Source organism: Hoplias malabaricus, chromosome Y (genome assembly GCF_029633855.1).
Source record: "Hoplias malabaricus isolate fHopMal1 chromosome Y, fHopMal1.hap1, whole genome shotgun sequence".
Taxonomy (NCBI): domain Eukaryota; kingdom Metazoa; phylum Chordata; class Actinopteri; order Characiformes; family Erythrinidae; genus Hoplias; species Hoplias malabaricus.
In genome coordinates, this window is record NC_089820.1 from 46,186,795 (window position 1) to 46,209,398 (window position 22,604).

Genomic DNA, 22,604 nt, shown 5'->3' on the forward strand with positions numbered 1-22,604 from the left:
GAGATATGTAAAACCATTCATTAATCCTTTTCAGGCGGCCACTAAGGTAATGCCACGGAGAAGCTGAACACACTTGAAGGAGAACACCAACTGCAAAGATCTTTTAGATACCTACATTGGGCTAGAATCACACTGAGTGATGGGAGTAGGAAAGGGCTATCCTTTACACACAGACAGAGCAAGGCCAATAATACCGTCAAATATGTTCTCTTGGATGTTTGGCTTTGGATGAGTAACAGTCAAGTAGGGGAGGATTAATTTGCCAATGGAATTGATGTCAAAATATGCTACTAACACAATGGTTGAGCCTCAAACACACTGATCGAGCAGAATTAAGATCATGCATTCAAGTTAGAGTTTGTAGAAGATAAATCATTCCTTGTGCGAACACTTCTTACATACGTTTTTGGAAACCCAAAATAAATATTTAGTATTTCATATCTAGCTGATAATCTGCATTAAGCTGGGTTACAGTGAGTCACATAATCCCGTTTCATTTCACACTTTTCTATGGAAATTTTACAAGCAGTATATAAGAACTTGTAGTCTCACAGTCAAACACAAAGTGCAATGCTTTAAATCACAACCCAGTCTTAAAACAGAGGTGGGCTCATTGCTGTTGTTTCCTTACGCTGTCATCTGGTTTCCTGACAGTGGCATGGAGCCGAACTCAAGGCAGGGCAGAGCTATATAAGTGTGCACACACACATGCACACACACACTCTGCAACTCTGTACAGTCCACAGAGCCACAGAACACCGATAATAGCCTCTTCACCTCCGAGACCCTGACCTGGGTAAGACTGACAGCTTCACACGGTCACTGCTCTTTTTCATTTTGTGTTTTTATCATTTTTTTCCTTTAGAATCATTATCAACAATAATGCTTTATTTTGTCTCTTTATCCATCTGTGTGCACAGTGTGATCTTGCTCTCATTACTTTGAATCTTGCTAATGATGACTTTGTTAGAGAATGAAATTTAATATAACAAGATTTTTTTGACCATTTATATAGGCCAATTTATCATATGTACAGCTTTTCAACAATGGGGAACAATTAGGTGTTAAGCTTAAAATATGAAAAGTGTTTTTATTTTGTAATGTATAAAAATAGTTTTTTTAATTCATTTATTTATTTACAGCAGAGTTTGGAATGAAATGGAGTGCATTTTAATATATTTTACATACTACCACAGTGGGCACAAAACATTGTATCTCCATTTTTTTTAATTACCATCTAAATCTCCAGAGTTGTAAGTTTACATGCAAAGGAAAATATTTTTAACTTTTTTAAAGTTAAATTTTATGCCATTTCTGGCATTATGAAATTCTGTGTGTGTGGTGGTGGTGGGGGGCTTGCTTTGTTCTGACAGTGATGACATGTTTTATCATTTCTGCATGGAACTTGATAAGTTAGTTATTTGAAATTTAATTTACTTGCTTAAATGATACATGATTAAGATATTATGTGCAAATGAAATGTGGAACTCTGTGGGTGTGTGTACCATCTGGAACATATGGAATATATGTAGGGAGCACTGTGTTTTCTTGATGAACACAGAAACATTTTTACATTCCCTTGACACTTCCTGATGGTTCTTACAGATGTGTTATCTGAGTGCTAAAGTCTGCTTCCATAGTTGATTTTGCCCTGCCTGAACTCTTTTAAAAGAACATGTTTCCAGCGTCAAGATTTTAAACCCTCTTACCAACCAGTTTTGAAAGCGCACTGCTAACATCTGAGATAATCAGTACCGTGCAAACGGCCAATTAAGTACAATTTGTTCTATTTAATGTCAGGAAAAAATACAATTTAACAGACAGCAACACGGATATCAAAATATTATACTGCAATGTTTTATATTTGTTGTGTCAGTTCAAACATTACAGGTTAAATGATCAATGTTACAATTAATCATTAAGTAATAATAAGAACAAGCAGCAATAGCATTCTTTTATGATTTCATAAAATCCTGAAATAATGTTAGTTATCATTATGTAATTATTAATTGTGACTTTAGTAATACTTATTACTGCCTTATTATTTAATAATGACTTAAGTACAGTTTATTAATGTACCCTTATTGTAAAATTAAACTGGAAATTAAAAACATGAAGTGTGGCCTTTGGCACAATACATTATACTCTTACAAATGGAAGAATTAACAAGATTTTTCAATAGCAATATTACTAGGATCATGCTTTGAATAATAATTTTCAGCTGTATATATACACAATTGGTTTAAAAGTTTAATTAAAACAACCATTTTTGGAGGAAAATTAACTAAGACAGAATCACATTGCATTCTGAGCTGTTGACAAATGCCTTTGGCTTCTCTCTGACCTGCAGGAGTTCAGTGGCTGGACTATAATTAACGTGAACAGAGCAAAAGGTCATTACCGGAGACCAAAGATCACAAGTACAAAGCCAGAATGGGCAGCCCATTAAGAGGGGCATTTCTCCTTCTCTGTGGAATTACTGGCATCTTCACTCAAGGTACGTTTCACTTGCCCTTTTTTCCACACAGTTGAAGACAAACACCTTCAGTTATCTCTCTCAAAATACAGCACACAAAATTCAGTCTCTGTCTTAAAGTGAGACAAGTCTATGATCATACATGGAAATTCTGGCCCAGTCTCTGGCTTAGGGTAGTACATATCTGACCTCTCTGTAAATTTAAGTCCTTAATCATCATGTTTAATGAGAGATCAATGCAATTTGATATCATTAGATAATTTTCTATTGATAAAAGCGAAATGAGAATTTTGGATTTCTGCTAATATGCAGTTTATTCATTTACATTCTGTAAATGCTTTCATCTGGTTCTGGGTCATGGTGGGTCCAAGGCCTACCCTGAATCACTGGGTGCAAGGCAGGGACAAACCCTGGACATGGCACCAGTCCATCACAGGCCAATTTATAGTGTTGCTCAAAAAAGAGTGCATAACACACAGTGGACTCAAGATAGCTGTGGTGAACAATTGCTACCCATAATGCACCACTTAGCTTGTATTTCAACTTCTGTATGTCACTGGACTAAGTGGCCAAATGTTACTGTGGTAATGAGAAAAACTGAGTAAATTTGTGTCTGAAACTGTTTACTACTTTCATGAATCTGGTTCCTATAAAAGGGACCAATTCAGACATGTCTTTTTATTGTTTACATTTTCAATAGAGAGACTTTTATTTTGGCTAAGCAGAGATTATCTCTTTCAATAAAATAGCTACATTTTAATCTTAAATTTTAATTAACATTGAATAATAAACATGTATCATCCTGGACACAGTAGCAAAGTGATCTGGGTGGAAGCCCATGCTGTGTTGTAGCATTAACAAAGATTATAGCAAACGCTCTTTTTTTCTTTCCACAAGACATTTTACTGTAAGCGGAGCCCCTAATAGGACATTAACAGCTGCCTTGTGGTCATATGAACCCATGAAATTCCACTCATCCCAGTTAAGTAGAGTCATTGGTAGATGAATAGCTTCATTGTTGTATTTCCCCCACTTATATCCAGAGGTCGACTGGAAGTTATGCATGTAAGCTAGAGGCTGCAGAGCCACCTGTCAGCAATTGGCCACACTTGAGTGTTTGTGCCAGGTTAGAGATGTTATAACACAGCCAATTCACAATTCACAATTTGAAAAATGAATTAGCAAATATGTTACACTGAACATGGAAAAAGCACAATTGCTAATCTCTTAATTTTCATGTGGAAAACAACTGCCAAAAAAGGTATTTGCATTTCATTTAGTTGTTTTCATCTCAATTCCAATTTTGCCTGGAATTGCCTCCCATGGTATGAGCAGAAACTACTTGGGTGAATTACCAAGAAGGCCGCAGATTTGACAGACTTTCCTAAGCAGAATTTGGCCAGATGTATACTACTAGCATACTTTAGAGTGTAAATTAAGAGAGTGAGCTTTAGCTGCTTTAGAAGCAATTAGACAAGCATTTTGTGATCTAACATTAGATCATGTTGTGATCTAATGCAACAAAATGAAAAATGAAAAGCTATCAAGCTCGATAATGAGAACCCAGAGCGCAGGTTAATGGCTAACAGATGGGCAGAAAATGTTGTTTTCTAATGGCAATATTTATATTGATTTTTCAGTAAAGTACAGTTGGGGCATCACATTTTTCACACTAGAGTACAAGTTCATTTCTATATAAGTGCAATTGCTTTATAATATACAGATAAAGAGAACAATGTTTATCATTGGCTAAAATTGCTCATTGGGTGCCAAATTGCATGTAAATAGACCAGTTGTGCCTTGCAAAATTGAGGTAAAGTCATTTTGAATAATGATCATTCTACAGTCTTCAACAAACAATAGATGAAGTGATTTATTTAGCACACATTATAAAAACATTATGGCATGAAAATATACAAACGAAGGTCAATTTCTTGACTGTTTCTCTTAAAAAGCTTCATTTTTTATAGGACCACAGAGAGCAGAGAGTGGAAGTTTTGGGAGCCAGAATCCAGCTGACTTGTATGATGAAGGTGAACATAATCAAAACAGCATACGCTCATTTTCATTAATGCTTATTCACATAGACGGCTGCCTGTCATGTTCTTGAAAGTTTCATATCTGCTGTATTCTGATTATCACAAGTGCACACCTGACCTATAGGAACATGTTGGACATTGCATATTTATTTCTATTAAGATGGAGTTGGCCTACTTTTGTGACTATAGCAGTCTCCAGTATTCTGGTGATGCTCTCCACAATATTTTGGTATGTGTTTGTGGCAATTTCTGCCCATTCCCTTTATCCCAAATGTGTTCAGTAGGGATGATCTGTGTGGTCTTTACCTTCCCTTATCTACAGGACATAGCCATAATAGAACAGGAAATGTCATTCCCCAAACCACTGCCACAAAATGGAAGCATAAAAAACAGGCTCAGAACATCATCTCTTCTCCACCAAACTTTACTCTTGGAATTATGAAATCTGGCACGAGCTGTTGTTTCTCCTAGATGCTTTAATTTCACAACTATAGCACCTAGAGGTTACATGGGCAGATCTAGTGGGGCAGTCATTTCATTTAACTTGTGGCAAAGGTACAACAACATACAAAGTCACTGACCATTACGACTTGTTCTACTATTAATGTTAAACTTGGGTAAATTGGTGCAAAGTGGCATGTGTTGTATGTTGAAATGACACAAAAACGTGGTCTGAAAGTTAACAGGAAAAACAGATGATATGTTTATGAAATGACAGATATTGAAATATATATATAAAAAGAACAAAAACTGTCTTGGATGAGAAGCACTGAATGGCACCCCCTTATGAATCTGTTTCTAAACATCAGTATGTAAGAAGTATAACCTCTTGTGATGAACTAAATGTGAGTGAGGGCGTCTGCATGTGAGTGGGTTACACACCAACTCATGAGGTGTGTAGCATCTAAAAATCAAATTTCAATGCTTGTCTAAGCATATTTCTCTTCCTCTTTCCAGATAATTACAAGTGGACCACTTGGTTTAATGTTGATCACCCTGGAGGGAAGGGGGACTTTGAACAGCTGGATGCCATTCGTTTCTATTATAGAGCACGTGTGTGCGACTCTCCACAGGCTCTGGACGCTCGCACTACAGACTGGATCCCAGCACGCTCAACTGGGGAGCGTGTGCATGCTGATCCTGTGTTGGGATTCTGGTGCATCAATGCAGAGCAGCCTGCAGGAAAAAACTGCTCCAATTATGCTGTTCGCTTCCTCTGCCCAAGAGGTTAGTATAGCACATGCTGCCTTATGCATAAGGATGTTGGGTAAAATGATGCACAACAATATCGAAATTATATCAGCATCTGCAAAAAAAACAAACAAAAAAAAAACAGTTTGAATATATATTGAATAATGTGTGGTCTTGATGTACTCATTATATCCTGGAAGAGCAGAATATATCATGATGGTAGGCTACAACACTAAACTGTTTGTCCAGTTTGCAAACTACATTACAGGCATGATATAACTCAATGGCAATGCAAATCTAAATATCTACCTCAGGTCTCGTGTTGGTCAGATGGTAATAAACAAATCGCTCCAAACATGTTTCTCAAAACATTTAGGAAGATACCACTTTTGAGTGGCACTTGCCCAAGGCCACACTAAGGGCACACAGAAAGTGCTTTTAGTGTCACTTTAAACTCCAAACTATAAATTGGACACCCTGAAAATCTTTAACGGCATTGTCAACATTTCTGAACATCCGTTTGTGTTGGTTTTCGCTCAGAAACTTTATGTTTGGGTAAGAAACTGACTGTACCTTATTTGTGGTTGTTCACCTCGTCTAAAGTTTTTTATTTGGTAACCCAAGTTGTATTAGCCATCTGTGTTTACTTTCATGCGATTAGCAGTCTCCTGAATTTGGAGTCTGTTCCCCCTTAGTAATACATGAAGCAAAAATAAGTCAATATTATGCACCTATGGAGCAGATATAGAGCAAAATCCTCATTTCTTTTCATGCTTGTTGAATGTTCAAGCACCAGATGCGGTTTCTCTGTCTTGGCTCAGCCAGAAACGCAGCAAGGGGAAGCCTGAGTCATTTCGGACCCTTGCTATTTTTCCCCATTTACCAAGCTAATGTTTTGTACAAACACAGGAACTTTTCTCAGCTTGCAAACAAGCCTGACAGCCAGCAAAATGTGTTCTGGATGAAAATCTTGAACATCACTTTTAAATCAAGTTTCTACTTGTGGATTTTTAAACGGGTAGTTATGACATGAGCAATCAAATCTGTTGTATCAATATTTCAATGAACTGTGAATGGATTTGAAGAACCTAACCTACAGCCATGTGATCCTTACAGGCACATCAAATAAGGTATTGCAAGGCTGCAAATGCTCCAAATAGGCCATGACTAGAAATGAACATTTCCTCTTGAAGGCCTTGCTAATCTGAATCAGCTGTTTGAATATGGCAGAAATTTGCTGAGCTTTGGCCTGAGAAGGAACCAGTTTCACACCTCTTAGCTAAAGAACATTTTTGATTCCAGTTTCAGCAGCACTAGGAAATATATAAGGCTTATTTCCAGATACAGATCTCTTTAAATGAGGAATTGAGAATGCCTGAAACAGAATCTAATTAGTAATCTCTTGGTCTTCAGATGATCAGCCAGAAATTCATGGAGTTTGGGGTCAGTGGTCGGACTGGAGCCCCTGCTCGGCACCTTGTGGTCAGGTAGCAGTTCAGGTGCGCACCAGAACCTGCAAAACCACATCCAGGCCATGTACTGGTCCAGCCATAGAGGGCAGGAATTGCAAAGGACCCACATGTCCAGGTAATGATCCAGTTCAAATGCAATTGGGAAAGCTTCTCGTAGAGGTATGATGTGCTTTCACTGGCGTTGCATTGTTCTGAGCATTCTTTCTGTTGTTTCTGTAGGTTGTGATCTGAAGTGTGTAATGGGCAAGGTGAATGCAGAATGCAATGCCTGCCTGTGTCAGGACCACACCGTTCTCGGGTCAGTTCGCAGTGCTGGGAGTCTCCCAGCTCCTGGGGCAGCCATTTTTTTCCTCTCTGACAAAAGCCCCAAACTTCTCACACTAACCGATCACAATGGACACTTCCGTGTGCCAGGCATCTGTCCAGATGGCAATACCACACTGCTGATAAAGATGCAAAACCACAGTCCTCTGAAGGTCACTGTGCCGCTGAGTTCTGAACAAACAACTGTACTTCACCTGAAGCTGGAGAGAGCAAGTATGAGCCTATATACACACACAAGTATAGATCAGTAATTGTTGTATGATTAAAATAATTGAACCATTGTAAATGGTCCAGAAACTCATGAATCACAGTTCAAATATTTTATGGTGTTTCCACAATAATATAAAATTTCACCATGTTTAAGTGATGCAGAAAATAATCTTACCACTGATTTCTCCCAGAAAAACTCTATTTGCAAAAGAATCCAGAGTCCAAAGCAAGGAGAGAGGGTCAAACAGCTGCCTTTTGCTGCAAGATTTCTGGGTCACCTGAACCTGAAGACTATCAGTGGTAAGATAAGTGATAAACGTGGTAAGCCATAAGTGTCTGAGTAAATCAGATACCACATTCAAGCATCACAATATCTTTCGGTGTCACGTCTTTTCATAATTTTCATACAGAGCAATACATACACACAGTTTCTTTATCCATCTATCCAGGTGTAATAAATGTATCTTAGACATTATAGAACATTATAATATCAGCTTGACACCTTATGCACCACTATCAGCCAACATATTATTTCTGTGCAAATTATATATTGATAATTAAATTATTAATTATTTCCTCAGGTTTCACAATGGAAGCCTGCTTGAGAAGAGTAGATATCAGTACTATGATACTCTGGTTTTGAGGAATCTGCGGATAGATCAGGCTGGAGAGTATTACTGCAGAGCAAGTAACAAGAATGGAGCAATTAAATCAAAGCCTGCTACTCTCACCGTTATAGGTGAGTACAAAAATAAATTCTAATTTACCATTTTTATGCTGTATATATTTGCAGTGCATCTTATGACTCTTTTCATCTTTATTTACCTCTTTCCATTTAAGGTCAAGATGAACCATCCTGCAACCCAAAACCTGAACCCCACTTGATCCGTCTTCCTCATGATTGCTTCCAGAACAAGACAAACTCACTGTATTATGATGTAGGAAAATGTCCAGTAGGGACATGCACTGGCCAGCTGGACAATGGTATTCGATGCAAAGATTCCATATCCTTCTGCTGTGGAGTGTCCAAAATGGAGGAGAGACAGATATCATGTCAAGGCTATCAGTTACCCACAATGGTGGTTACCCAGTGTGGCTGCAAAAAATGCGTTGATACAAAAGCTATAGTTCGAGGACGCGCCATTGCTGCAGATACTGGAGAACCAATGCGATTTGGACACATCTACATGGACGGTACCAGGATTAGTCGAACAGGATACAAGGGCACATTCTCCATCCAGGTACCCACAGGCACTGAAAGGCTAGTTCTCACATTTGTGGACAATATGGATAAGTTTGTGAATACCACCAAAGTACTTCTGTTCAATACCAAAGGTGGGGCTGTGTACCATGAAATAAAATTGCTAAGAAAGAAGCCTCCAGTCACCATTCGCTCAACAGACACCAACAAACTGGAACTTGGAGAGGTAGAGGGAGAGGAGCCTATGGCTGAGATTGAAATTCCACCCAACGTTTTCTACAAAGAGAATGGCGAGGTGTTTGTAGGTGATGTGCAGGCCAGCGTTACCTTCTTAGACCCGAGAGATGTGTCCACAGCAGCTGCTGCTCAGAGTGACCTCAACTTTATTGGAGCAGAAGGTGACACACTTCCCTTGAGAACGTATGGCATGTTCTCTGTTGACTTCCGGGACAAGGAGAGCAGGGAATCACTAAATGCAGGGGAAGTTAAAGTACGTCTCGATTCATCCCAAGTGAAGATGTCTGAACACTTGAAGACAATGAAGCTATGGTCCCTCAATCCTGAGACTGGTCTTTGGGAAGAAGAGGGCCAGTTCCAGCTAGAGAAGAAGCAACGAGGAAAACGAGAGGAGAGGACCTTCCTCGTTGGGAATATGGAAATCAGGGAAAGACGACTGTTTAACTTGGACGTACCTGAAAACAGGAGATGTTACGTTAAGGCACGTGCTTTCCGCAGTGAACGCTTCATGTCAAGTGAGCAAGTTGAGGGTGTTGTGATGACCCTGATCAATATGGAGCCAGTGGCTGGTTTCTCAACCAATCCTCGTGCTTGGGGAAGGTTTGACAGTGTAATAACTGGCCCCAATGGAGCTTGTCTTCCTGCCTTCTGTGATGAACAGAAAGCGGATGCATATTCCGCTTATGTCATGGCCAATCTTGGTGGTGAAGAACTGGAAGCAGTTGCATCGGCTCCAAAATTAAATCCCAACAGCATTGGTGTTCCACAACCCTATCTGAATAAACTAAATTATAGGAGGACAGACCACGAGGACCTCAGGATCAAGAAGACAGCATTCAGCATCAATGTAGCCAAGCCCAGTCCGAACACAGCTGAGGAAGCAAACGGCCCTATTTATCCGTTCGACAAACTGAAGGAATGTGAGGAGGCTCCATTTAGTGCCCCTCACTTCCGCTTCTCAAGAGTTGAAGGAGATCGCTATGACTATAACACCGTCCCCTTCAATGAGGATGATCCCATGAGCTGGACAGAAGATTTCCTGAGCTGGTGGCCTAAACCAATGGAATACAGAGCTTGCTACATCAAAGTGAAAATCAACAGCCCACATGAAATTAACGTACGATCTCGAAATATGGGAGGCACCCATCCAAGGACTGTCGGTAAGTTGTATGGCATTCGTGACATCCGCAGCATCCGAGACATGGACCTGTCCACTGTTTCGGCTGTGTGTTTAGAGTTCAAATGCAGCGGCATGCTCTATGACCAGGACAGAGTTGATCGCACCCTTGTGAAGGTGATCCCTCAGGGCAGCTGCAAGCGAGACAATGTAAACAGCATGCTTCAAGAATACTTGGTAAACCATCTACCACTGGCTGTTAACAACGACACCAATGAATTCACCATGCTGGCACCACTGGACCCACTTGGCCATAACTACGGCATCTACACAGTGACTGACCAAGATCCTCGCACAGCTAAGGAGATCGCACTTGGACGTTGCTTTGATGGGACATCAGATGGCACCTCAAGAGTTATGAAGGGCAATGAAGGTGTGGCTCTAACCTTCACCTGTGGTGACAAAGAAGTCACCCGCCAGAGTGTGTTCCAACAGCTCCAGAATTCACCTGGCAGAGCCGTAGCAGGGAGCACTCGTCCAGGACGTGGCAACAGAAGACAGAGAGGGGACTCCTCAGGAGCACCGCGAAGCAGTCGGAGGAGAAGCACTCGCAATCACAACAAACGATCCCAAACAATCGGCTGAAGGTCGATCAAACAACATACAACGCTGAGGTGACCCAGCCACAATTACTTCAGAAGAGCAGTGTAAATTGGATTGGAGCATATTCTACTCCTCTCAGTGAAGTCAAAGTTAAACTGTACTCAGTACTTCAGTGGTGCACCTCTCAAGAACACCAATATCACTTTTGAGTCAAGAAGAAAGCAAGAAGTTTCACAGTTTAAATACAATATGTTCAGGAACATTGTTAACGTTTTGTAATTTTTTGAGAAGACGACCATTTTCTAGAAAAAGCAAATTTACTGCTTTTTTTTAATCATATATTCTATTCACCTGTACTGTGATTATATTATACTACTTGAATTTGTAAATAACAGGATATTTATTTCACAGCTAACACAAGATTAGCTGTCACCTAAGATTTACATCACCCAGAATGCAAATTATACCAATGTTGTGTATTTGATTCATTTTCTTGAAATATAACAGTTGTCAAAATCATTGTAAAAAAATTATATAATCAAGTAGTTCCTTTCGACCAATGATTTTATTAAATTAGATATTTAAAAAAAAACAAAAAAAACACTGCTGGAGTCTTGTCATTTCTCTATCATTGACCAGTTTTTTTATATATATTTTGTAAAGCAAATCTTTTCAAACTGTTAGAAAAAAAGGAAAAACCTCATGTCAAATGTTTTTTGACGATAAGCAGATATTTCATCTGTTCAGCCAGAGAGCTTGCTCCTTCTCTTACTTGATACAAGCTTGCAGAAGCTATAATAAAAGACTGAGCCCCACATTCCTGCATTAGTAGTAATTTAAAATCTACCAGCATGAGAGCAAAGTAAACTTTTAAATGAGCCAAAAGAAAAAAAAAACTGCTCACGGTAAAACATTCTCCAATGATTCATCCAAAAACCTATTGACATTAGAACTGAAAATCCTAGATATTCAAAATGCATTTTCTTATTTTCCATCCCTTTTTTATTCAGTGTACCACCACTGCATCTTGTGTAGTGTCTACTGTAAAAGCACTAATTTCAATAGAAAGAAAACTGAATTATGTGCATCTGTTGTTGCTGACGAGTGGCAAGTATAGATACCTTACACTATTCTGTAGATACACCCACAAGAAAAGGAATATATCCAAACTGTCAACACATTCTGTATACCATTTTTGCATAGAATTGCACATTTGATTCTATGTAAATAAAATTGCTCAGAAGTTAACACCATAATCCATTTCAGTTCAACCTCAAACAGAGGTTTTTACATTGTGTTCTAAAACACACTGCAATTCTACCTAGGCCAATCAGAGAAGACACTTGTGCAAAGATGTCTCATGTTCTAAAGTCTTTGTTGGAGGCAGAGTTGTAAAATGCAAGGCAATTTGATATTTTTTTCCTTGTCACCAAAGGGCAATGTTGGTGATAGCAGCTTCACTAAGAATTGTTTTGACACTGAAGCAAAAAAAGTAGAGGGTTGACACAGTGTTCAGTTTACTCCAGGATGGCACTGATAAATATGAGGGGGGGTGCTGTGTGTGTGTCTGAGGGGCGAACTGGATACAGAGGCCAACAGGAAGTTTAGGAAAGGAGAGGGGGTGGAGTTTAGCCTTCGTCACATGAAGTCGTCATATTCATTGTAGCCGCCATCAAACTCTCCATAAGCGTCAAAGTCATCTTTCTGTTTGGCTTTCAGACCTCCTCCAGCAAGAACAGTTTTCTTTTTCTTCTTGATTCCTTTGGCTTTTTCCTGTGGAAAAACATTACATGACACATTTAAAGAAGGAACTGTCCATTATCGCTACAATAAAAAGTGAGATTTAAAACACCAATTCTCAACCCCCAGCCTGTTGGCAACCTATTTATATATTACATACATTCTGATATATTTCCATCAGAGTCAGCAATACATTTTTAACTGGGAACGGACCAAATAGGTTGGCCTTCACTCCCCAAACACATCAGTGAGCCATCTACTTTTACCAGATAATAGTTGTCATTTTGGTAGACACCTACCACTGTCTTCTAGCCATAAACAATGGACCCTTGATTGCCCCCCCCACACACCTTTTTTAAGGGCTTACCCATTTCTGCTCTTTCTAACATCAGCTTCAAGCACTGTTCACTTGTGGCCCAATATATCCCTCCTCTCTGCAGGTGCCATAATTACTTTGACCACACCAGTATTAAGTTTTAATATTTTGGCTGATTAGTGAATGTAATTGTTTTTTTAATCCATCAAAATGGAGCACACCTGACTCCACATGTTCAGTCAGCCAGCCTCAGTCCCTGCTTTTATGGAATGACAAGTTGTGGCCTCACTGACCCTTTGCAGAAAAGACTGGGCACTGACGGATAAAAGTAAACAAAAGACAAACGGCTCCCCCTACTGCAGAGATGTACCATTACACGTTTGCCTTTTGCATAATGTCTACTAAAATCTTAGAAATATATTATCGTATTATTAAATCGTATTAACAATTGTTTTAATAGTAATACTCGCCTTTTCCTGCTTTTGTTTCTCACTCAGAAGGGCTGAGAGTGAATTGCTGATTTTCTTTAAGTCGTCTACTTCCACTGTGAAAAACGCAGCATTGATTGTCAATTAACACAATGAATAAATTCCCAAATAATTAATAGTGGTATTTATATATGAAAAAGTTGAAAGATATTTCTAATTTGCAAAATCTGTACACTACACGATTAGTCACTGTTCCCCTACACTTTGATTACATTTGGTAAAAATAAATAAATACTATCTATCTATCTATCTATATATTCCACCATATTGTTCATTAGAGTTCATCCATTTAGAAATCTGCAGTAAATACTCTACAATTGTCATTGCTCAACGGTGTCCTCTACTGGATAAAAACATGCCCATTATCCAATTACCGGCATAAATATAATAAACAGGTATTTGATCAGGTAGTAAAGTCAAAATGACTGAAATGTAGACATTCAGCTTTATTTCAACGGGTTCCGAGCCTATGAAAATTAAAAGAGCACAAACTGCTGTAATTCCAAAATAGTAAATTCAATACTACACTTCAATTTAATATTGCCTTCTTTGTTTCCCATTATGAAAAATTAGTCACTGCCAAAACACTTATGGACCCAAATGTATTTCCTATTAAACAACAGGGAAAAGAACTCCACTCACATGTAATGCAGAGCTCCCGAAACAGTGATTCCAAAAAGCTGGAATAATGCACAGACTTTTCAAACTGTGATATTTTGTCTTTCAGTGCCTTCTCAAAAGCTATGAAGTCATCTTTTGTTGATGGACACATGGCTTCAATTCCAGAGGCACTATTTGTAGTAACAGTAGCGTCAACACCTGCAATTACAGGATCAATGAGACTCTCAAGCAATTTCATCTCTAATCAACAGCATAGCATCCATTCAACAGGAGGGAAACATTTAAAAGCAGAAGTTATTTAAAGAACTGGGAAAACAAACGAAAGCATTGAAAAATATAATCCACAGTTAGGGTTTTTTCCATTCAACAAGAATAATTAGCCGCAATGATTCACAGAATTGAAACAAAAATAGTAAATTCTCAATTTTACAAGATCGAAAACAAAGGAGTCAAAAAATATTTTAATGGAGCAGCTCTAATTTGTTACTCCATAAAATACATAGTTCTTTAATAAAAAGAAAAAGTAAGATGTGAGAATATAAAGAAATGTTTATATACTGTATTTTTTTTAATAGAGTTACAAGTCAAAGACAGGCCATCCTTATACAGAGTGTATATATTTACTCTTGCATGATCATGCATGGATAAGCACGTACCAAAAGCTTCACATGCAAGCGCCATGTCTGATTCCTCCTGTAGCTTCTGCAAACGCAGTTTCTCTGCTGCCTCCTCCTCAGGGGTGAGATTCACAGCCTGGGACTCTTGTAACTATTTGAACATTAGAAATGTCAAAGATTTACATAACAATGAAAGCATTAGAAAACATTTATATTCTTAAGCAAAACATGATAAATGCACCCGATGAAAGCTTACAGTTGGGGCATATTATATATACACATACATACATAAATAAATACACACACACATCAGTAGATCAGATATCCATTTCATAGACAACATACCTGATTTCACAAATGATATCTGAACACACCCCACTCCTCACATTTATCTCTTTTAAAGTTGGAGTATGGAGATGTTTAACTTTGAGCTGCGATGTTCTCAATTTATGCTTGTGTCTGAGCTTTGTTGTGTTTGATCTGAACTCTCTCCATGAAACTTATAGGCACCAAAATGTAGGGTTTCTATTACAAATATCAAAAAACTACTCTGAATGTTATAATTCAATAAAAAGAACATTTTCTTTTAAGCAGATTGTCATGGAGACCAGTCTACACAGATTTATCTCCCTTCCAAAAAACAAAAAAACAAGCAAATACTAGCATTGTAACCACGATTAATCCCAGAATGTTATGATTACAATTTTTTTCTGACACCACTACACACATTGTTTTATCTGGAAAGCAAGACCTCCATCTGTTGATTTGACACTCACCCTTTTCTTAAGTTCTTCTTGTTTCCTTGCTTTCTCATCTTTCTCTTTGAGTTTAGCACTGAGCTTTTTCTTCTCTGGAGCTTTCACCTCTGTGAGAGGATAAACATTTATGTTGGAGGAAAGAGGGCTTTTTTTGTAAGCTGTCAACTTGCATGGCCAAATTCACAAATCAGAAATCAAATCAGAAATCAAAAACATCCTGATTCTGTTTTTTTTTTTTTAACAACAGTATAACATACTGGAACATGCTCAAACTGTGGGCAGCACTCCTACTGGTTAGTCATCAGAAAAATACATTGCACCAGGATTAATCTACCACATAGTTATTATTATTATATATTTTAATCCACCACCGTACATTTTACAAAAACAGTTTATTTTAACAATTACTTGAGATTTTTGCATATTATCTCAATAATTCAATAAATGATAGCACCTGTTTTTTGTTCCTCCTCCACCACTTTCTGTTCTTCCTCTTCATCGTCATCCCAGTTGTCCTGTATGAGAAAATAGAATTCAGGGCATATCAACAATAAATCACTAAATGTAAAATATAAATAAGACCACTTGCAAATAATGCAATTATTCAGTAAAGAAAGCTAATGTATCCTTGTTCAGATGTAAACAAGGTAAGGGGAAATACTATTTTTATTCACTGATCATGGTGCTGAAGTATAAAAAGCCAAAACCCGCCTAAACCCGCCTCATTTTTAAATCTTTTTTGTAGCCATAAAGAATTTATTTTGAGGAATCTGTTTTTGAACCATTTCTACTGGTAGGTTTCTCGAGTTTTCAACAGCAGTAGCGTTACTTTGTGGTTTTAATTAACATAAATCTTGGTATTAATCATTGGTTAAAACTACTGACATGAACACTGACATGTTTAAAAGTTTACATTGATTGACTGTCTCTGAAAAATTACTGAAGGGAAATTACAAGGAAATAAACTGCCATGAAGTCTTTATCTACACCTCAGTATCATTGACGCTGGAGGTAGGAAAGTTAAAGTAATATTAAAATATGTAATAAATTAAACACACAATTTTTTTCCTGATGTTAAAACAATATATGCCACAACATAAAAAAGGCATTCTCTCATTCCCACAGCAATGAAAAACCATTGAGATGCTGGCTTTGTACTGGGGGTTTATATCTTTTAAGTGGTGTAATGGTGTTCCCATATATTCGAGTTCAGTGGTGTCAACATGTTAGCTTTTTAAAAACCTAGTGATAGACAACAGCCAGTCAGCCAGCCCGTTCTAGAAATGATTTTTTAAAAACATAGAAATACTATTCATTCATAACACAGAAAAGAGTCAAGCCACATGGGGGGAAGTGAAACTGTCACTGGAGAGAGTTCTAGATAAATCTGAAGTATCAGAGAGCGGCAAAATTTGCAAGACGCAGCATGACTCAGTTCAGTCATAGGATACTGACAGTCAAGATAACACTAACAGTTGCTCTTACACATGGAGCCTGAGAGACCGATACATGGTTATTTATTAGGTTTAAATACACCGAGCTTGACTGTGCTATACAGCTGAGAGACAATGAGACAAAGCACATGTTTAAAGCTGTGAATGAAATGCTCCATCTGCCTCACTGAGGCCTGTTAGAAAACGGTCAGCATTTACCAGCCAAGCTGTGACAAATAACGTTAGCAGCGAGTGTTCAAGCGATAGTGTAAATTAAAAAAAACCAACGAAACACTTCAAACGCAAGGCATTCACGTACTTGGTATCGTCGGTAATGTAAAATATGTTAAAACTTTAAATTGCTTTAAGTACATAAAAAGTGACTAGAATCACCTTACACTAATTTATCCGCGATAGAACCTTAGCTACTAGCCTTGAGTTTCTGTAGCCAAGTTAAATATTCAGTGTTTTATAGCCGATAAAAATGAAAATACTAGCTCAAAATTGCTAAATATCTCTCATATGGCATATTTCCTGAGTTTTTATTACCAGTACTATGTGAGAGAAAAGCGGTGTCCCTAGAAAGCTGACACAGCTTTTAAATTTAAACCACGTTAAGCTTTATCCTTTCGACGGACTTAAATAGAGACGGAAGAATTTAGCTATCGTACTGGTTTTAAAATTATTTTGACGTTACAGGCTATCGTTTATTGACAATAGATTGTACTTATATCAACTTAATACACAAGAGGCATTTTGTATTTACATGTCACTTTCTGTAACGTTACATTTCAGATACTATCGCTTTGCATGAACCTATTTAACGTTTGAAAATATACTGTATCAGCCACCAGAAGAGACACTGCTGGTAGCTGTAACTCAGTTAGCCGCTCTGCTAACACGCTTCGTGGCCTGTCACTAGCTCAGCTTCGTGTGCGGGTAAAACATGTCAAATATAAATCTAATGAGACTTGTTAGGATTGACTGTCGAAGTATGAATATTATTTAAAGGATATTACATTTTGTTTCTGCGTGACAACCACCATACACACTGTAAAGCTCGGGAACTAACGAGCAACTCTCACTGACCAACTTTATACAGGCTATTTCTCAAAGCCGCACTACACCGTTAAATACTACACCGCTGTCGGTAGCGCATTTATTAGCAACGTGTGAATAATGCAGTATCATGTGGTTTGAGACACAGCCACTGGCGCCGGCTGTGTAACGTTAATGTGCCGGTCCGAACTAACGTTACAGCACCGTCTTTTAGCTCCCCTAGCTAACGGTAACTTCAAGCAGAAACTTAAGCAGAGCACGGATTAAGCTAACATTAGCGAGTGAGATACATCAGCTCTACAATTGTAGGTTCTCTAAAGACTAAAAGTAATCCACTGGGGTTGAAGTTAGCTACGATTGTATTTCTCCGTTCCACCTTAAATTAAACTGCATTCACACGCTTGCCTCACATGCGGAGGCCGGTTTAACTTTCCGTCAGTTGCCGTAGGTTAGTTCAAGACAAGTCCAACTAACTTGTCTTTACCTTCACGTCGTCTTCCTCGTCCTCGCCCTCCCATCGGTCCTTAAGACCCACAGTATTCTTCACCGGCTCGCTCGGCTCGAAGTTGTCCGCGTCTATCGTTAAAACAACAGATACGCCAGGTATGTAATGAAGAACAGCATAAGACGTATCTATTAAAAAGAAGTGAACGTGTAGTTCTTACCCCATGAGTCTGAGTCCGCCATCTTGCTGGTGTGCGGGAGTAGCACAGCGCGGTTTTAGTGAGGGCTCATACAAAACATGTGCGCTTCACTCGGGCAGCCTGCTCTCAGTGAACTGAAACCGAGCAGAGCCCAGCACCTTCAAAAACACAACGCCCCCGTGTGGAGCTCTACTACACCATCACAATCTCACCACTGCTGCGTTCTCCCTACCTAGTACACTAGGTAAGAACAAAAGGCCCCATCTGGACATAGATCTAACCCCTAGAAACACGTCTCTTCTATGTTCAAATGATGTAGTAAACTAAATACTGACAGAGCGACTGGTGAGCGACAATATAGAAGATATTCTCTCCAAAAATCATATGATGCTTTAAAAGTGGCTTAGATTTACAGGTGAATCTCAATAAATTAGAATATCATCATAAAGTTAATTGATTTCAGTAATTATTAATGATATATATATATATATATATATATATATATATATATATATATATATATATATATATGAGAGAGAGAGAGAGAGAAATTACAAACAGAGTGATCTATTTCAAGCATTTATTTCTTTTAATGTTGATGTTTATGGATTACAGCTAATATATATTATATTAGACCAATATAAAAATGATTTTTAATACAGAAATGTTGGCCTAGTGAAAAGAATGTACAGTATAAGAACTCGTCTGCATTGTTGGGTCTGGTGTCTCTCATCTTCCTCTTGGGGATTTAGGTTAGGCGAGTCACAGCAGCAGTCCACTCCTTGTGAATCTCCCCCAAATTTTTGAATGGGCTTTTCTTGACAATCCTTTCAAGGCTGTGGTTATCCCTGTTGCCTGTGCACCTTTTTCAACCACACTTTTTCCTTCCAGTCAACCTTCCATTAATAAGCTTGGATACAGCAGGAGGGTGTCAATGACTGCCTTCTGGACATCTGTCAAGTCAGCAGTCTTCCCCGTGATTGTGTAGCCTACTGAGCAAGACTAAAGGAGCATTTTAAAGGCTTTTTTCAAAGGTTTTGTGTTAATTATTCTAATTTTCCAAGACAATGACTCTTGGGTTTTCATTGGCTGTAAGTCATAAACATCAACATTAAAAGAAATAAACACTTGATATAGATCACTCTATTTGTAATGAATCTATGAGTTTTACTTTTTTATTTGAATTACTCAAATAAAGCAGCTTTTTGATGATATTCTAATTTATTGAGATGCACTTGTATCTCTGCACCTTCATCTTCATAAATATATAATGGAAATATTAATTCTGCATAAGTTATTAGTAATCATGCCACATTTTTATGCACCCTTTTATTTATTAATGATCCAGAAAACCATAGTAAATTCACAACAATACCATTTGCATAGATCACATCTGAAATTATTTCTGAAAATATACAAAGTGAAAATTACACATTTACTTTATCACCCAATGCCTAGACTAGTGGATATTTTATTGCTGACCTCCCAACACATGACTGTATTCATCTGCTTAACAACAAGCACTGTATCAGGCTTGAACTAATACTGACTTATTGAGGTCAATGAATAAAAGTTTTCATGCCACTGTCATACTGAAAGTAACTCCCTACAGCATTTATAAACTTTGAATGACTTCTACTAAGGGCGGCAATGTGGTCCAACAGGTAGTGTCACTATCACACAGCTCTAGGTTCCTGGAGCCCCTGTCGGTGGGGAGTTTGGTGTGTTGCCGCCATGTCCGTGTGGGTTGCCTCCAGATGTTCTGGATTTACCCTCCACAGTCCAAAAAAACACACATTGGTAGTTGAATTGACTACTCAAAAGTGTCCATAGGTGTGAGTGTGTGAGTTAATGTGTGAGTGTGAGTGTGTGTTGTATTTTGATGGACTCTCGCTCACTCCAGGGTGTGTTCCCACATTGCACCCAGTGATTCCGGGTGGGCTCCGGACCCACCGTGACCTGGAACTGGATAAGCGGTTACAGACAGTGAATGACTTCTACTACATCATTACATACAGTGCTGTGCAAATGGAAGATACCACACTCATTTATTTAATTTCCAGCCAAATAAGCCACTAAGTATGAACTCATTTTCAGGAGATATTTGGCTAGATTAAATATAAAATAATCTACTTCCAAAAAGCAATAAAGATGCAGAGAAAATAGGAAAGATCATCCAAGACCTTGTAGATCTCCAAAACTCTCATCATCAGTAAAACAATGCTTAAAGCTTTCATCTTTAAGAGTCAGAAGGAAATAAAATGGTTCTCTTGCTTCAGATTCAAAAATCCCAGTCGTTTGTGTCCATCCTTCTAAACTATGTGTATTTTAAAAGAAGACCTCAACATCATCACTCAGTGCAAACTGAACTTTGAAATTGTGAGAGACATCAATACAGATTACTTTAAAAAAATATAAAGCAAGTCTTCTGAAAATATAAAAGCCAATATCAAAATAAATGTTAAATACAAAGAAACTGAAAAAAATATTTAGTGAATATAGTTTGAGGTTTTTGTGTCATTTTCTGTGATATATGTGCACTCTGAAAAATGAATTTGTGAAAGATCTGACTTCTGAACAGTTCATATTGCCCATTCAGAGCTATGACTACAACTTGCACATAAAAATGCACATAAATAGACAAGCTTAAAGCACTGTGGTCAACAAAATGAAACCTTAGTAATAACAAGTCACAGCAAATAGCCTGCTGTTGGAAAATAAGCATCGCATCCAAGCATTTGAGTACTGTAGTTATGAAATATAAGGAGCTTAACTCTACAGAACATGGTGTTCCAACACTCATAATTTACATTAACAATAACAAATTATATTGTTTTTTGTGTATCCCTTTCATAAGCCCAATATATATATCTTTTTTAACTATAAATTTAAATGTAAATATAAAATTTTTATAGCAATAATTATATTATATGAATTCTACTGTACTATAACTAAGAATGTAAATATATTTAAAATATAATCTCACAGATAAAGTAAATTAATCAAACATAGACTCTTTTAGGTTATAGGTCAATTCTTATACCCAGAACAAATACAAGACAATGTAAGTATAATTTTCATTTAAGTATAATCCACTTCAGTTATCAGCTTAAAGTGCTGTTAAAAAAATATGTACCAGATTATTGCACTTCTAAACAGATGCCAACTGTGCAAAAAATGTCCATGTCTCTTATAGGTCTCTTCCCAAGAGCTGAAGAGACATTTCAAAAGAGAGGGCAGAGAAGTGTCAATATCAGCAGCAGCAGACAGCACAGGTGGCGGATGGGACAGACGTGTGTTGCTATTCCAAATGACCTACCTGTGGACACAAACAATGGACATGAATTCAATAAGAAACACTTTATCTGTAATAGTGTAAGAAAAAAAAAGAATAAAATAATACACATAAACCTAAAACCTTTTTTTCTTCGCCTTTTTTACCTTAACATTACTGTGTATTCCATATAATGTTAAAACAAAGCCCTTTAGTTATAATCTAAAAGGATTTGTAATCAGAAGACTTCAACCTTAATATATATTAATGGAAATTTGGAACATTTCTCTGCGTCCATTCCTTATAAAATATCCAGACCAGGAAAACCTCAGTTGGTTTAAAAATAATTACAAAATGTTTATGAAAATAAGTATTCAGATCACAAACCCTATGCAAAATTATGTGCTTTTAATAAAATGTTATGTACAAATAAATATTTCACTATCACTGTTTTAAAGCATATTAAAACATGCTTTCCTTTTCATGCTTATAAAAAATACATAAATAACAAATACAACAGCATCTGTATACTTGTTCACACTCCTTATATGTAAATGGAATATTTACCCCTGAAATCCACAGGTTTGTCTTCCCAGGGGTTGAGGACCATGGACAGTGCTGTCTCTTGCAAAGAACTCAGTGCTGAACGCTGGGCCGCTGTGACGGCTATAGCCTGTTCATAGGAAAACAGGCTGATCTGTGCCTGATTAAATACCACCTACAGAAGAGGACATCAAGTTTCAACAAGGTTTACAAGGTTACAGGGTTTGAGTGTGACTGTGTA

At 37.7% G+C, this 22,604-nt stretch overlaps 2 protein-coding genes across 2 annotated transcripts; one reads left to right on the forward strand and one right to left on the reverse strand.

Moving 5' to 3' along the window:
• Positions 1 to 786: 786 nt before the first annotated feature.
• On the forward strand, positions 787 to 11,440 carry LOC136678253 (cartilage intermediate layer protein 1-like). The gene is made up of 9 exons (XM_066656233.1): positions 787 to 796; positions 2,351 to 2,497; positions 4,447 to 4,509; positions 5,473 to 5,742; positions 7,120 to 7,293; positions 7,398 to 7,715; positions 7,904 to 8,012; positions 8,294 to 8,451; positions 8,553 to 11,440. The coding sequence occupies exons 2-9, from the start codon at positions 2,434 to 2,436 to the stop codon at positions 10,910 to 10,912; spliced, it is 3,516 nt and encodes a 1,171-aa protein (XP_066512330.1). The 5' UTR covers positions 787 to 796; positions 2,351 to 2,433; the 3' UTR covers positions 10,913 to 11,440.
• A 15-nt stretch (positions 11,441 to 11,455) lies between these two features.
• LOC136679740 (eukaryotic translation initiation factor 3 subunit J-B-like) lies at positions 11,456 to 18,750 on the reverse strand. The gene is made up of 8 exons (XM_066658408.1): positions 18,568 to 18,750; positions 18,387 to 18,478; positions 15,865 to 15,925; positions 15,429 to 15,517; positions 14,692 to 14,803; positions 14,057 to 14,233; positions 13,397 to 13,470; positions 11,456 to 12,643 (listed from the first exon to the last, which is right to left on the reverse strand). Exons 1-8 carry the CDS (start codon positions 18,587 to 18,589, stop codon positions 12,509 to 12,511), a joined length of 762 nt encoding a protein of 253 aa, XP_066514505.1. The 5' UTR covers positions 18,590 to 18,750; the 3' UTR covers positions 11,456 to 12,508.
• Positions 18,751 to 22,604: the final 3,854 nt, after the last annotated feature.

Bases quoted from the DNA above. Each gene is read 5' to 3' on its own strand.
- LOC136678253 (XM_066656233.1), top strand. From the start codon at position 2,434: ATGGGCAGCCCATTAAGAGGGGCATTTCTCCTTCTCTGTGGAATTACT. The intron at 7,294-7,397 runs GTAATGATCCAG...TTGTTTCTGTAG, and splicing joins CAAAGGACCCACATGTCCAG to GTTGTGATCTGAAGTGTGTA. The intron at 8,013-8,293 runs GTAAGATAAGTG...TTATTTCCTCAG, and splicing joins GAACCTGAAGACTATCAGTG to GTTTCACAATGGAAGCCTGC.
- LOC136679740 (XM_066658408.1), bottom strand. From the start codon at position 18,589: ATGGCGGACTCAGACTCATGGG. The intron at 14,234-14,691 runs GTACGTGCTTAT...CTGTAATTGCAG, and splicing joins GCTTGCATGTGAAGCTTTTG to GTGTTGACGCTACTGTTACT. The intron at 13,471-14,056 runs GTGAGTGGAGTT...CGTTTTTCACAG, and splicing joins TCGGGAGCTCTGCATTACAT to TGGAAGTAGACGACTTAAAG.